General features: G+C 46.7%; 1 protein-coding gene across 2 annotated transcripts in view; it reads left to right on the forward strand.

The window, feature by feature from the left end:
- OSBPL3 (oxysterol binding protein like 3) overlaps positions 1-15,345 on the forward strand; it is a 165,053-nt gene that overhangs the window by 142,146 nt on the left and 7,562 nt on the right. For both annotated transcript variants that reach the window (XM_080932477.1, XM_080932478.1), the window contains 5 exons: positions 3,569-3,632; positions 6,481-6,559; positions 7,388-7,532; positions 12,773-12,917; positions 14,927-15,053. In XM_080932477.1, coding sequence (XP_080788603.1) covers positions 3,569-3,632; positions 6,481-6,559; positions 7,388-7,532; positions 12,773-12,917; positions 14,927-15,053 — 560 coding nt within the window. The remainder of the gene's footprint in view (positions 1-3,568; positions 3,633-6,480; positions 6,560-7,387; positions 7,533-12,772; positions 12,918-14,926; positions 15,054-15,345) is intronic.

The following is a 15,345-nucleotide window of genomic DNA, read 5'->3' on the forward strand; positions in this document are numbered from 1 at the left end:
TCAAACTCTCTGGTATTTTGTAGTGTTCACATCAGAAGATACTGGGAGCAGATGTTAGCATCAGTATGTCAAAGTCAAAACAGTCTCTGACTTCACTTCACAAAGGAATAAATGCATCACAGAAAAGCTGGGAAGGCTGGATTTAAAAAAAAAAATTAAGTAGTAACAGGATATTTTATTGCCTTGAAAATGAACCATGTGGAAATAAAGAGCCATGGGAGAGTCGTGAGGAGGATTCTTTAAGAATCCAGTTAGGACCGATGAGGCATAGCCCAAGGTAGGAGCAGTCAGGGCCAAGAAAAGTAGTCAGAGTCTAAATCTATTCTGAAGTTTCAGCAGGTAGACCATGACTTTTTATTGGTTGTTTGGGAGCTCTCACATCATGTATCCTGATTGAGTTTGCTTCCTGGTCTTCTGATGTCTATCCTCAACCCCCTTTACCTCTCCTCTCCCCATCCCCCCCAAAAAAATGAAGGTAAGGAAAAAGAGAGAAAAACAAGTCTGTTTTGTGTTGTTCATATATTCACTGGAGCATGGTCAAATTCCTAGAGGCCCCGCCCCTCGTGGGGAGCTGGCCCCGCCTCTCTCCAGCCACTGAGGGGCTCCTACTAGTTGATGGTTTCTGGCAGCGTGGATGCAGGCAGAGAAAGATTTTTTTCTTTAAGTGGTCACAAAAAGGCATCTTAATGGTGTGCTGTGCCTTAGGAGGCATGGGAGAGACATCTTTGGATGCAGTTCCTGCTGTGCACTGAGGGACCAGATACAGCATCAGTTGGGAAGGCAGTGGGCAGCAAGTTTTAGGCTGAAAGTCTCTGCTTCCTAATTTAGAAAACAAGGTTAATGGGGACAGGAGACTACTCTGTCTTCATGAAACAGAATTCCAGCTCTCCTAAGCCAGGAAGAAATCACTCAGTGTAAAGGTGCCTGACGATCTGAGTTCGATTCCTTAGAACCACATGACCACACTGACCCCCACACAGTAACACATAATACACAATAAATGTAAAAGAAGTTTAAAAGGTTTAAAAACACAAAAAAACATCTTTTGAGTTCATCTAAAGGCAGTTGGTCAAACACCATTTTCTTGATCTGCTATCGTGGCCTTAAAAGATCCTGTATTCTTATCAAATGTATATATCACAGAATCTCCTTTAGTCCCTATGGGCAGTATGTTTCCCCCTATATAAAGATGTATCCAAGGCCTTCCATATGAGCCACATGCTTCTCCTATTTTATAAAATTTAAAATTATTACCGAGCAGGCACATGGCACTTGTATACCAGAGTGTGCTTTCAAGTTTGAATTTGGTGATTTTCATAAGTGTACCAAGTTCCTGATGACAGCGTGATTACGCTCTCTTACACTCCATGGCTCCTGCCCCACGCCACAGTGGGACGTGTCAAGTGAGTAGAGACCTGGGGTTGGAGGGGTTACTCTAATTTAACGGCGTGCGGTCCTGTGGTTTAAAAGCTGACTAGACTATTTTGAGAGCTGTCACATGGGAGAAAGGCAGACGATAGAGCACTTTGTGATATGAACTACCTCCAAGGGGTTGGACCTCGAAACCTAACGACAGAGAGAAGTAGAGAGCTGTCTTGATTGTAGGAGTTGAGTCCCCGAGCTAGTGAAAATTCCTCTCCAGCCCTGCAGAGAAAAGCAGAGGCCTCGTGGAGTCAGACAGTGCTCCGGGGGCTCAGACACATCAAGCAACAGCAGGGTTCCGCCTCTTACTTCCCAGTGCTGGGGTTTCATTGAGTAATCTGAAGGTGTGGGTGCTATTTTCGTCTTTGTCTGCTCCCCAGTCTGTCAGTGAAGGCTGTGGCAGGATGCTGGGGGTGGGAGTGCCCTGCAGCGCTCCATATGCCCATATACGGGGAGGTTTGCACAACAGCTTCCTCTGCACGGGCGGGCCGAGTGTGAGCGCCTGCCACCGCACTGTCCTGTTTCTTTACACACCCGTTCTAGAGCTCAGAACCGAACCGTTGATGTCACGTTTTTGAGAACAATTCAGCCACTTAACACTGAGGCATTCTGTTTTACTCCGCTGACCCTTAAAGGGCTGTGCTTTGGGAAACTTGACTCATCTGGTTTCAACCTCCATGTTGTTCATAAGGAAGACCTTGGGTAGACGACACCTTGAAGAGACGGTATCTCTGTGATCAGCCATTGAAAGCAGAGAAATTTCTGGAAGGATGCTGCCAATATGACTGCTTTTGCTTTGTTCTGGAGTACTGATCTGTGTTACCACCACACCCCACTGCGTGCTACTGAGATACAGAAGAGAGGGCACACAGCCCCCATTTTGTTTTTCACTTTTTAATTGATGGACAAAGCAGTGGTGACCCTCCAGTGACAGTCTCAGTTTTGAGGCTCATCCCTTCTAAGATGTAGTTAACTTACTCAATTGGCTTTTCTTTACATATTGATGATAAACACATTTTTCCTTTGTGAGTGTGTTGCGTATTCATGTGTGTTTGCACATATGTATGTGTTCACACGTGTGTGTTCCTGTGTTGGCGGGTGCACGTGTGGAAGCCAAAAGACAGCTTTGAGTTGTTCCTCGGGTGCCGTCAACCATGGTTGGGTTGTTTTTCTGAGACAGGGTGAGACAGTGGTCTGGTACCCCATAAAGTAGCCTGGTTGGCTGACTAGTGGAGCCCCAAGCATCTGTCTGTCTAGTGCTAGGTTGGCAGATGCCAGTCAGCATGCCCATCCTGCTTCTGTGGGTTCTGGGCTCAGAACCTTCGTGGACTGAGCCATCACCCCAGCCCCAACCCATGCTCCCCCTTTGCACTTGGTGAGCTTTGTTCAGTGGCCATGGTTACCTCTGCTTGACAGAGGCATGATTCTTTGGAATTATCTAAGGGGCCACGGAGGTGGAGAGCTCAGGGGGTAAGGGCGCTGGCTGACAAACCTCAGGACCATGAGTTCCATCCCTAGAACCCACAAAGGAGAAGGTGAGAACTAGCTCCCACAAATGGTTCTCACACTTCCACATATGAGCCACAGTGTGTGTGTGTGTCTATGTATACACACACACACACACACACACACACACACACACAATGAGTTAATGAATAAATACATGCACTTTTTTTTTTTAAGAACTACCTTGGGTTGACCTCATCAATGACTGAAGAACCTGGACTTTGTGATTCAGTTTCCTGAGTCCTGGGGAGACATGGCATTGTGTTGCTTAGAAGTAGCGCTTCTAAACAGTGACTCTCACCACTTACAACACTTGCAGGTCTTTTCAAAGCATGTCAGACACGAGGCGGGCTGGGGATGGTGCAGCCCTCGAACGTCCCTGTTTTTATTTTATACTGTTCAAATCTCGCCTGTGACCTCATCACTTGAGGGTCGGACCTTGCTTCCAAGAGGCCCCCATTCACAGCTTCCTTCCCATCAGAGTAGAGGTACTGGCTGTGTCAAGAGCGCCCTCTTGAGGACACACTTGTCCAAGCTACAGCACTGCGCCTTTGCCCGCCACTCAGCTCAAGGGGAAGGAAAGGCTTCAGGGGCACAGCAGTGTGTACTCAAACTGTGTTTTGTCCCTTGTCTCTGTCAGGTCAGCCACCACCCACCGATCTCCGCCTGCCACGCCGAGTCCGGAAACTTTGTTTTCTGGCAAGGTAATGTGCTGATCCGCCTGACCCCCACCTTCATAGCACTAAAGGGTTTGTTTTCTCCAGGGAGTGGTCTGTCCCCGTTGTTTGATCTCAGGAGCTTCCTTCTCTCTCTTTCCCTGTAACTCCTCTTGGATTGTAATTTACAGGACTTACAGTGTCCCCGGCTTTTTAGCAGAGGGTAGGCAGCAAACAGGTTTCTTGCTTTTCAAAAATTTAAGTCTTGTTTCCAGAATTACAGTTGACACCTGACTTCTGTTCATCTTTGTTCTTATGAATATCTTTTACCTACTGAACTTTCCCCTGGTTATTTGGTGTCTGTGTGTCTGTGCATGTGTGCGTATGTACATGCGTGTATGCAGAGGTCAAATGAAAACTCAGGCCTGGGCTTTCACCTTCTGTCATGTGGACAGAACTCATGTTGTAAGGCTTGCTGACAAACACCTTCTGCTGAACCATCTCTCTGCCCTCTTGGTTTTGTTTTCTGTTTGTTTGTTTGTTTGGTTGTTGGTTTTGTTGTTTTGAGTGGGTTTTGGAGGTTTTCGTCTCAGTTTTGTGGTTGTTATTGTCTTGCTTTGTTTTTTGCTGCTCTCAACAATGTGAGACAAAGGAAGGCAAGCAGCTCACCTCCTGGGAATAGTCTCGGCCCCTCTTTATATTTGGGCTTAGGTGGTATTGGTATTAATGTTTCTAAAACTTACATTTGGATATGGGGGAGATGCAAAACTCTAAAAAAAAAAATAATAAAATAAAGTAAAGGATGGTTTAGAACTTCTTATCACTGGCTTTACCTCCCAAACCACTTGGCTTTCAGGCATGCACTACCAAACCTGGTTTATGAAGTGCCAAGGACTGAACTTTGGGCCTTGTGCACGATATGCAATTACCAGCTGACTTACATCCGCAGCTCCTAATCAGCTTTTAAAACATCTTCCTTACTAGCACTGTGTTTGGTTCCCATGCAGTCTTTATGCACACTTACATGCGTACATACATGATATTTGAAACGACAAGAGCACGCTGTTTAACACTTCCCACCCATCCTGCCCGTTACCCACTTACTCTGTCTGGGGGCTGTCAATATTACTAGTTGAAAAGTAAATGCTAAGTGTTTCTTTTCCTTAATATTTTCTCTCAATGCTTAATATTAGATATTGATGCTTCACCTGAGATTTCTCTACTTTTCACTAAAACCCTCTGAAAATGTTTCTTATAAGGCTCCTAAGCTTCCTCCTGGTAAATCTTATTGGCCCTGTAAGTGCTGCTTCTTGGTTTTCATAAAGTCTGCATTTTTGTTTTGTTTTGTTTTTAACAAGAGAGCCTTCTCAAAATGTCCCTGGAAGGTCCTATATTACATTCCCCCTCACTCTTTCCTGGGTGATCCCACCTGTTTTCTGGGTATAGGTTCCTCAAATCTTCATCTCATCTCACATTTATCTGCCTTTTGACTGGGTTGTTTAGATCATTTACATTTGTTGTGATTATAGATCTTGGTGATTTAAGTGTGATTTTTATTTGCCAGATCTGTTCCCCACTTTCCTCTTTTTATGTCTTCTTTTAAGTTAGCTCAATACTGTTCATATGTCCATTTTATCTCTTCTGTTGTATTATGACTATAGCTCTTTGTTTTATGCCTTAGTTGGTACTTTAGGATTCATATTGTGTATCTTTAAGGTACTGCAGTCTGCCCTCAACTGGCATTATTATATACCAGTTTACATAAAGTAAGAAACATAGCAAAGTAAACCTGACCCTTGTAAGATTGTGTATGTTACAAATTTAGCAATGTGTTATTATCTTTGCTCAAATCCAATTCTCCATTTTCCGGTTTTCATACCAATTTTATTGAAAAATATTCACACGCTATATTGTTTACCTTCTTACGGTATATAACTTTGTAATTTTTTTTAAATTAGCACAGTTCATTTTAAAATAGTTTCATCACTCCGAAGAACAGCTTCTTTGGCAAATACGCTCTCCGGGCTTCCTTTAAATTCACCATGTACAATATTTCATTCCGTCTCAGAGCAGTGGATGGTCAGGGCCTCTTCCCGTTCTCATTCTCCCTTCTCCCTCGGTGTCAGTGCCCACAGATTAGCACAGCTGACATCACTTACAAATGGTCCCTTCTTCTCTCAGCCTGTGTCAGTTGGCTACTCTATTCTCCCTTTTTGCTTCTTCCCGTTTGAACCACAGCTGTGGGCTTGACTCACAACTGCCGCTTCCCTCACCACCTTGCTTTTAGCCCCTCCTGCCCGTGTCCTGTTCTCTGTATTGCTTTGACTTTTTTTTTTTTTTTTTTTTTTTTTTTTGCAAGTTTTTGTCTTGTTCCCTGAATGTTTTTTTAGCCAGGCCTGCAGAAGCAACCATTTCCTCCATCTGACTTTATCCTCAAACCGTCAGATACTCTCAGACCTATAGGACACAACCACAGTGTACTCTCTTAAACCTTTGATCCTTTAAATACTGTTTCCCCAACACTGATTTCTCTATGCTCCACGGACTCTTTTGGAGTCTACAAAACCCTGTTTACGTGGCCCCTCTGACGAGCCTCGTTCAAGGCCTTCCGTGGGCATGCCAGCCTTCCTGTCTGCCCCCAATCCATCTCATGCTACAGCACACTGGGATATCCTGTCCTGTGCGAGCCCTGCTTGTTTTCACCTCACTTCTTGTTGTTGACTCTTTCAAGAGGACTCTGCTCTCCTGGTTCTGGTTTTGGGTGCCCGGTAGCCATTTCTAGCACATGGACGATGATCTCCATTAGAACTAATTTGACTGTGACAGTTACAGAAGGACCGGTCTCGATCTATCTTGCTGCCTTGTTCAATGTGTGGTATTTGATATTTCATTTCAGATGTGAGATGGAAAAATAAATTCTGGGGTAAATCCATGGAAATTGTCCCAATTGGCACAACCCACGTGACTCTGCCTGCGTAAGTTTCTCTGTGTTTGGAACGTCAGCTCTAGGCCAGAAATCTACATCAGGGGCAGGATGCCCTCCATTGCCCTGGCTTGGAGACTATGCTTTTTCTTTTTTACTCCACTTGGCAGTGGGTTCAGACAGCCTCCCCTGGCAGGCTCAAGTCTGATTTCTTTCACGGGGTGGAAATGCCTCCTTTGGACAGCAGCTCTCTAAACTGAGGCAGTCATTTTCCTTAACACTGCGGTCCTGCCTCTCTGTCAGAATTCCCAACAGAGTTCCCCCAGACTGTTGGGGATCACATGCTGCCGGGAGCTTTCACCTGTAACTGTGGGTCAGACTGCTACACTTTTCTTGTCACAAACGCCCTCACCTGCCCCATAGGATGTGTGGGAAAATGAGATGTTATGCATAAAACACTTAGAATATCGCTTACTACTTCCTCACAGTTGCTACTTAACTCTGTAAGCAATGCCTGGGTCCTTTTTTTATGGAAAAGATATAGTGAGTAATTAGTAAGGCTTGGGAGCTTGGCCTTCACCCTACCCTTCCTTCTAGTAACTTCCCCTTCATATGGGATTCTGTGGAAGGAGCTGGCTGGTGGTTAAGGAGGCCACCTGCTGCTAGTGACACCCCCCAGTGCCTTCAGGAGGCAGGAGGATGACAGCTGAGGTGTCTCCTGGCTCAGAAGCCTGAGCTCCCATGTCACTTCGAGACCTATTTGATGCGGGGTCTGCAGCGGAGGGATTCGTTTCCTGCCTCGTTGTATAAAGTTAAGATGGTTGCCGCAGCTGAGGCTAGCTCTGCTGGGAGCCATCTTTGATGGGCTCTTCTCTTGCAGCTTTGGAGATCACTTTGAGTGGAACAAAGTGACCTCCTGCATCCACAACATCTTAAGCGGACAGCGGTGGATCGAGCACTATGGTGAGATTGTCATCAAGAACCTGAGTGACGATTCCTGCCACTGCAAAGTGAACTTCATAAAGGTACCTTGAGGGAGCACGCTCTGATGCTGGAGGGCTGAGGAGTGCCCGGTGCCCAGGGCACAGGCTGTCTTCTGCTTGGTCTGCCTCCCCTACCCTATGCCCTCAGGGCAGAGCCTGGGACACTCTGACCGTGACGTAGACACATGAAGGCATTATGCTATGTGGACGACCCAGACACAAAAGCGTGTTTTCTATATGATTCTGATGACTTGAAACCCCAGAAGAGCCAAGTTCATAGAGAAAGAGAACAAATCGGGTGGGAGGAATCAGGGGCCAAGAGGAGGGAAGGATATAGGAAGTCTGTGCCGTGGGTTGGAGTTTCTGTTTGGGGAGGTGAAAGAGTTCCAGAAATAGATAGTAATGACAGTTGTACAACATCGTAGACGTGCTTCATATTGTTGAGCCATGTTTTTAAGAACAGTTAAAAGGATGGTAGACTTGGTGGTGTGTGTGTATAATCCCAGCATTTAAGAGGCTGAGGCTGGAGAATTGTGAGCCATAGGACAGTCTGGGCTGTATCATGAGACTGTTGTGGAAGAAAGAATGAGGTAAGGGGACAGTCGTGCTTGTGTGCGCTTGTGTCCTTTGCCACAAGAAGAGGCGTGATTAGCCATTCCCTTAACAGAGCTTTCTCTCTCTGTGGCGGTAAGATGGTGACGTGTGCTTCCGGAGGCTTGCGCATTTCCAGCAACTTGTCCAGGAACCCTTTGGATCTGTGTGTGAAACACACACACTCACACACACACACACACACACACACACACACACACACACACACAAGCATATTTTTGAAATATGCCTTGGCTAGCTCAAAGGCTGGGTAGTTCTAATCCTCCACCCGGCGATCATAGATTTCCCTCCGGTACTCCTGAGTCAGCACCCTCTAAATCTATGATCTGTCTTTGCTGCCCCGTACCTTCTGGGTGTCCCCTAGTCTTTGTTGCTCAAGATGCTTCTGGGCAGCCCTTCCAGGGGGCACATTCCTTCTCACCTACATTTCGGGTGGTTTTCTTTTCGTAGCTCTGAATCTGATCTGTCTCCCTCGGAAACCTAGCGATTCTCCTCTCCCTCCAGTTCCTAGCCAGCACTATCCAAAAGCTCCGCCCCTCTCTCTCTCTACCCAGCCATTGGCCATTGGCTCTTTATTGACTGATCAAAAACCAATCTGGGACAAAGACCGTTAGCGTTTGAACATGCAGACTCCTCATTAATCCCCAACATCCTCACCTCTCTCTTCTCAAGCAGAAGTCTGCACCCTTTCAATGGCTCACAAGACTCTACGCCGTCAGCACTGCCACCCTCACCCCTGAAATGCCTGTGCGTACACAGTGCATTCACATGTACGATACACGCATGCACACCCTCATTCCTTCCCAGCCCCAGCTCCTGCTACCCTCTCACCACTGTCTGCCTCCTCAGCCTCTGGCCACACTGGCCCCTTCGGCCTCACTTCCTCCCCTCGCCCCGCCTTCTCTCCTCAGGTCCTGATGTCGTCACCTTGCTCTGTCTCCAACTCTCTCGTGATCAAATTTTCTTCAAGGTCTTTGTTAGCACTGGAGTCAGCTTACTCGTTATTTCTCTTCCTGTCTGTCTGTCTGTCTGTCTGTCTGTCTGTCTGTCTCTCTGCTCTCCCTACCCTCCTGACCACCCCCAGTTTCATAACAGTAAAAGTCTGGTCGGTCCTGTTCGTCCTCCAGCCCTGACTGACACTTGATTCAAAGCACAGAGGCCCTGAACCTTGACAGATAGCTGGAAAGACAGCATAGGGGAGGACATACATACACAAGGTCTCTCCCCAACGTCCTTGATTTTTGCCCAACCCCTTTCCATCCTGGAATCTTCATGTTTTTAAAACTCTCTTTGTACCGAAGTTGCTTGAGAGCAAAGCCCTAGTCAAAGATGTTCGTATGTAACAATGATCGCGATCCTGAGGGTGACTTCATCCAATCCTCTGCGCCGCCCGTAATCCACAAGGCACGTGCGTGCGTGAGGCCGATCGGGGTTTTTATGAAAATGTTTAAGTCAGATGAGGTTGCAGACAGGCATAAAACTAGCAATGACTATTTTGGGGACAAAAATTACTCTAGAAAATTTCAAAGTACAAAAATACTTTGAAAGCTTTGCCTAAGTGTTTTCTTTCAGAAAGAAGCCAACGGCAACTCAGGGCAAGAACGTGTTTCTCTAATTCAGGAAGGATGGCTGTCCACACCTCAAAGGAGTATGCTCACCTTCTTATCCACCGTCTACTCTGGGACCCAAGAAAGGATGAGTCACACTCAAAACAGTCCTCCTGGATCAGCCGTCAGAGTCCTGAGAGTACCGGTGTACAGCATCATGCCCCACCTTATAGGAAACATGCTTGTAGTTTGTGGAGATGAGTGTTGGATGTTGAAAGAATTCGGCAGCAGATGCCAGGCACCTCTGGCTTGCTTTCCATCCACTCATCAATACTTGATCTGTTGATAAATATCATAAATGGAAAACTCTGGCTCATACTTCCCAGTAAAGGTCCGGGCTCCTTTCTTCCCGGCCACTTTTACATGGCTGGAGAAGTCACTTTCTAATTTCCCTCTCACAGCTCTGGCACGGATGTGTCCCACCTCTTTTATTATAAGCATTTTACCAAAATTTGCAAGGGGAGAAACTAAACCAGCAGAAAACGACCTGGAAATGTCACTCAGCTTTCCCGCTTTCCAAATATGGCTTCTGTTTCCCCTGGAAATAGCGCTGGTGTTTTTTGATTTATAGAGGAATGCCTTCTGTTCATGAAGGGTTTTAAGGGTGGCCAAGTAGTTGGGAGGTTTCCAAAGCATCGCCTCTAGGGAGTTGGCACTCCCTCTGCTGGCTGCTGAGTGGTACTGCGTAAACAGTGCTGACTTGTGCTATGGTCCTGGGAGAAGGGATGAGCAGAGACTGAGGCAAAGTAAGCCACAAGCAAGGCTGCCTTGCTGACCTCTGTTGAGAAAGGGACTTGTACAAGGACCTGCCGTCAGAACAGACCTAGAATTGGGAAAGAGTACAAACTGCAATTGTAAGCAGCCTCTTTGTTCTGCAAATGACGATTTTCTTGAAGTAAAAAGAATCATGAGTTAATTTTAAGCTGCCCGAGTGAAAGCTCCCAGGTATTGGTCACAGTGACATGCCTGGGACAGCTGCTAATGCACTAGACAGTTAGCACTAGCAAATGCACTCCCTGCTCAGCAGCACCTAAGAACAGAGTTCTGTGCTCCTGTTACGTGAAGCAAAAGTAGGAAGGTACATTGCCCACACAAACATTTACTATTGGGTTACAAATGACAAATAGGAAGTTAACTGCAGTTTTCATTAATAGCAGAAGTTGTATTCTGGTTTGCTCTGGTTTGGTTTGGTTTGGTTTGGTTTAGTTGGTTTGGTTTGGTTAAATCTAGAACCTAGCTAGGCTGTAGGAGCAGGCTAAAAAGCCCAGAAATAAATTCACATGTTTATACTTAATTGATTTCAAAAGGGATCCTAGTAACACATGGTGAGAAAGGGCAGTTTCTTGAAGAATGCTGTTGGGACTTCTGGATTTCCACAGGCAAAAGGGAACTATTTGTAATCTGGTAAGGTGTTAAAGTATAAAACACAAAATGGAACTAAAAACTCACTTGCAAGAAAACAGTGGGTAAACGGAGAGCTGTGTGTGGGCGTGCACCCCAGTTAGACCAACCCTTGGGACTCAGGAGAGTAAAGTGGGAGGGCGTGGGAAAAGCTGTACGGCCAGATCCAGTCTCGAAGTGGACGCTAGATAAAGTGCAGTGAGCTGAGCTTGAGGGAGAGGCTTTTGCTGCAGGCCTGAGGAACAGAATTTGGCCTCTAGAACCCACATGATAGGAGAGGACTGACTCCTGAAAGCTACCTCCTAACTTCCATGGGCATGCTATAACACACACACACACACACACACACACACACACACATACACACACATACACACACATACACACACACATACACACACATGCACACACACACATACACACACACATGCACACACACACATACACACATACACACATACACACACACATACACACACATGCACACACACACACACACACACACACACACACACACAGGCAAATGAGCTAGAAGCACGGCTGAGTGGCAGCGAGCCTGTCTCCCAGAAAAGGGGGAACAAAAGTACCTAAAAAGACACCCTAAAAGCCAGCCATGCAGACAGCCAACAGCTGGACAAGTGGATCATCTAATCATTCGAGAAATAGAAATTAAAGCCTCTGTGAGACATCACTCCATTGCTTGAATAGCTGGCACTGAAAAGATGAGACAGACTGAAGAATCAGGAGCCCGTGCACACTGCTGATGGGATGTGAGTTAGTGCAGCCTTTGGGGAGAACGGAGCTCCTCAAAACACTGAGCTCCCCTGGGTCCTGTGGTCTCACTCACAGTAGACAGCCAAAGGACACGAAGCCTCAAAGAGCCATCTGCGCTCATGTGTTCATCAAAATGCTGTTCACCAGAGCAAATGGGGTCAGCCGAAGGGCTCTCGGCACGTTGATGAGGTGCAGAATCAGAACGGTTACTGCTCAGTCCCAGCAAGAATGAAGTCCTGTCGTTTGCAGAGTAGAATAGACAGAGAATAACAGAGCAGATACTGAGCTAAGTGAAATAAGCCGAACCCGTGAAAATACTACATGACCTCATCTGTAACTGGAACTAAAAATATTGACTCCTAGAAACAAGAAGTAGGGTATAAGTTACCAGAGGTACGGGTGGGGGCCTAGGGAAACTACTGATCAAAGGATATAGGCTTCTGCGAAGTCAAGGGAACCATTAACAACAACGTACCTCTAGACTTGAAAACTGCCAACCACTTTTTAAAATGCTCCCACCTAAATAAATGTGAGGTGAAACATACCTAATTAGCTAGAGTTATTCATTCCACAGTGTGTACACATAGTTTTAAAATATCATTTTGTAGATCATAAAAACATATAATTTGTTTACAAAATAAACAACCCATAACTGTTTATACAGAAAGGCTTTTTTTTTCTTTCCCTTGAGACATGGTGTCTTTTCGTCAAGACCAGCCTTTAATCCAATTTGCAGCTGAGGATGACCTTGAACTCCTCATCTTCCTTCCTGCCTTACAGAAGGGCACCACTGGCCCTGCCTTTCATCTTTCTCTTGCTTCCCTTTTTCTTTCTCAATACCGGCAATTAGTGAGAGTCCCACCCAGACTGTTCTCATCTGCGTCCTAGGCAAAATACTGGAGCACTAACGCCCACGAGATCGAAGGCACCGTGTTCGACCGCAGTGGGAAGGCTGTGCACCGGCTGTTTGGGAAATGGCACGAGAGCATCTACTGTGGCGGCGCCGCCTCCTCCACATGTGTCTGGAGAGCAAGTGAGTGTCCACCAGATCCCATGCTGAGTGACAGATGAGTGGCCGCCTGGGGGCAGGGGAGCGGTGAGGGGTGAGCACTGCTCCCTGTCTCTGTACCAGCTGCTTGGGAGAGGTGGGCGGTGCTGACCCCTCTGCTGTGTCCTTGACATGCTTACAGCATCTCAGTTTGGCTGCTCTGGGGTCTCAGGACCTCAGAAAGGAGCCACTGCCAACCCAAGGGAGGCCTGACGGGCTCTCGGGGTTCCCACATGGCATCCTAGCAAGCCTTGTTGGAGTAACAGCAAAATGCAAGTCATTCTAGAGCAGAGAGCAAGAGCAGAGTATCACTAGAAGATGGGTAGCCCAGGCTTCCCAGAGCATGCAGGATCCCCAGTCGCTCCAACCCCAAAAGCCTCCCCATCTCCCTTGTAATCCCAGAAGGACACACTCCCTGCAGCAGCTGGAGTCTGGGTAAGGGAGGGAAAGGTTGGGGGTTGAGGTGGGGATTTAGTAATAAATTGAGGGATTATGGTCCCATGTTGTTACCTCTGCAGCCACTGGAGTCAGAGCAGAAACATGCAGTGAATGTTCCTTCCCTTGTGTGTAGATGGCTGTAACAACTCAGTAACATGTCACCTCATGGCCACATGTCAGGCAGGCAAGAAGGAAGGACTAAAGAGCTTCTGATCCCCCAACCACCTTTGCTCAAGAACAAAGCACTTCCCAGGATTCGCAGCCAGTTGTGGGCGTCAGGGAAGGCTCAGTTCACCTGGACTTGGGCTTGTGTTCCATTGTGTATATACAGATGTGACTGTAGGGTGTCTCTTTTAGTGAGCAGCAGCCACATCTTCCTCTATCTTAAAGGTTACTGTGGAACTGCAGTGATGTCCCAGTAGCTGCTCTTCTAGCTTCAGAGGCACCCACAAGTCTGCATGGACAGTCTGTCATTTGCTGAAACCTCTCACAGATCACTGTCCGATCTCCACCACTCTTCCTGGACTTTGTCTCCACTTGGGCCTCCAGCTCCTCTGGCCCATGTGGAAGGAAGCGGTCTTTACTCTGGTGGGTGGGGTCTCAGCGGGAAAGCCCAGCACGGAGCTGTGTTCCCATGTTCAGGCCTAGGATGAGGTACACAGAACGTGATTAGCTGCCAGCGGGCCTCAAAAGGCTTCGAAAAGTGTGTCTGTGGCAGTTTTGCGAAAGACATTTATATGCGGATTGAGATCAGCAAGTCTTAAGACCATAAGGGAACTTCTGCTTTGGATCTCCCTGGTGTATACCTGACCCTGATTCTTAGCTGAGATCAATGTTAGGGCAAACATCTAACCCCCGGATGTGTGATTGTAGGGGCTGAGACTTGATGAAGAGAAGGGCAAGGAGGAAAGGAAAGAATACTCCTATTGATCGTCCTTGGGCTCAGCACCGTTGCAGCTACTAGGGAGTGCTAGGAGTTTGGCTGTATGAACTTGGGTCTTCTGCAATGGGAGTCTAGCTGGTTAAGAAGAGGCCTACTGGGTTTATTTGTCTGGTCTTTAAAACTTCATTGCATGTGTGTATGCAAGTACACATGTGTGTGTGCGCGTGCATGCACACATAAAGTATGAGTGAAGGGGTATTCATGACAGCACAAATGTAGAAGCCAGGGGACAACTATGTGCAGAAGTCAGTTCTTTCTTCCATGTAGGCTCTGAGCTCATCAGTCTTGAGTGGCATCTCAGTGGGCCCCTGGTGTGTGTATTTGAATAACAAATTCCGTGACGGTTCATACGGTTCATACGGTAGATGCTTCACAGCACTGAATAAATTCACTACAGGACCAAGGCAAAGACTGAGAGTCCCTGCGATAGGAAACTCAGACAGGAAAGTCTACAGAGAAATGCTCAGTAGCTGCTCGTTAGTCAGAATATTTTAATAGAAACGGAACAGTTTAGAGTTAGAAAACATAGCCGGTCTGAGATGAAAAAGGTGAAGGAATGAAACTAACGGAAATGAATTGCAAATTCGACCTGGGTGCCTTATCTCTCTTTCAGATCCCATGCCGAAAGGCTTTGAGCAGTATTATGGCTTCACACAGTTTGCTTTAGAATTAAATGAAATGGATCCTTTGTCAAGGTCTTTATTACCACCCACCGACACTCGGTTTAGACCAGATCAAAGGTAAGGATTTTTTTCAAAGATCTTTCTCTCCACAGACATTTAAAACAACCTACAAACAATGGTTTTCACAACTTCCTGGCTACCCTCCCCGGAGTCTGAGGCGGGTGGGTGCTGTCCATCAGGAGCACAGGATAACATGGGGGCTTGAAACCACTGTCTCAGAGGTACTGGAGCCTCTGTGTGGTGTGGCCTGTAGGGACCCATTTCTATTGAAATACCAGGAAAGAGGGAGTGGTGGAGGCTATTTTGAAGACTCTCACAGCCTGTAGTGATAAAGGATTTACTGTTTATT

Source organism: Micromys minutus, assembly GCF_963924665.1.
Source record: "Micromys minutus genome assembly, chromosome: 18".
In the NCBI taxonomy this organism is placed as follows: domain Eukaryota; kingdom Metazoa; phylum Chordata; class Mammalia; order Rodentia; family Muridae; genus Micromys; species Micromys minutus.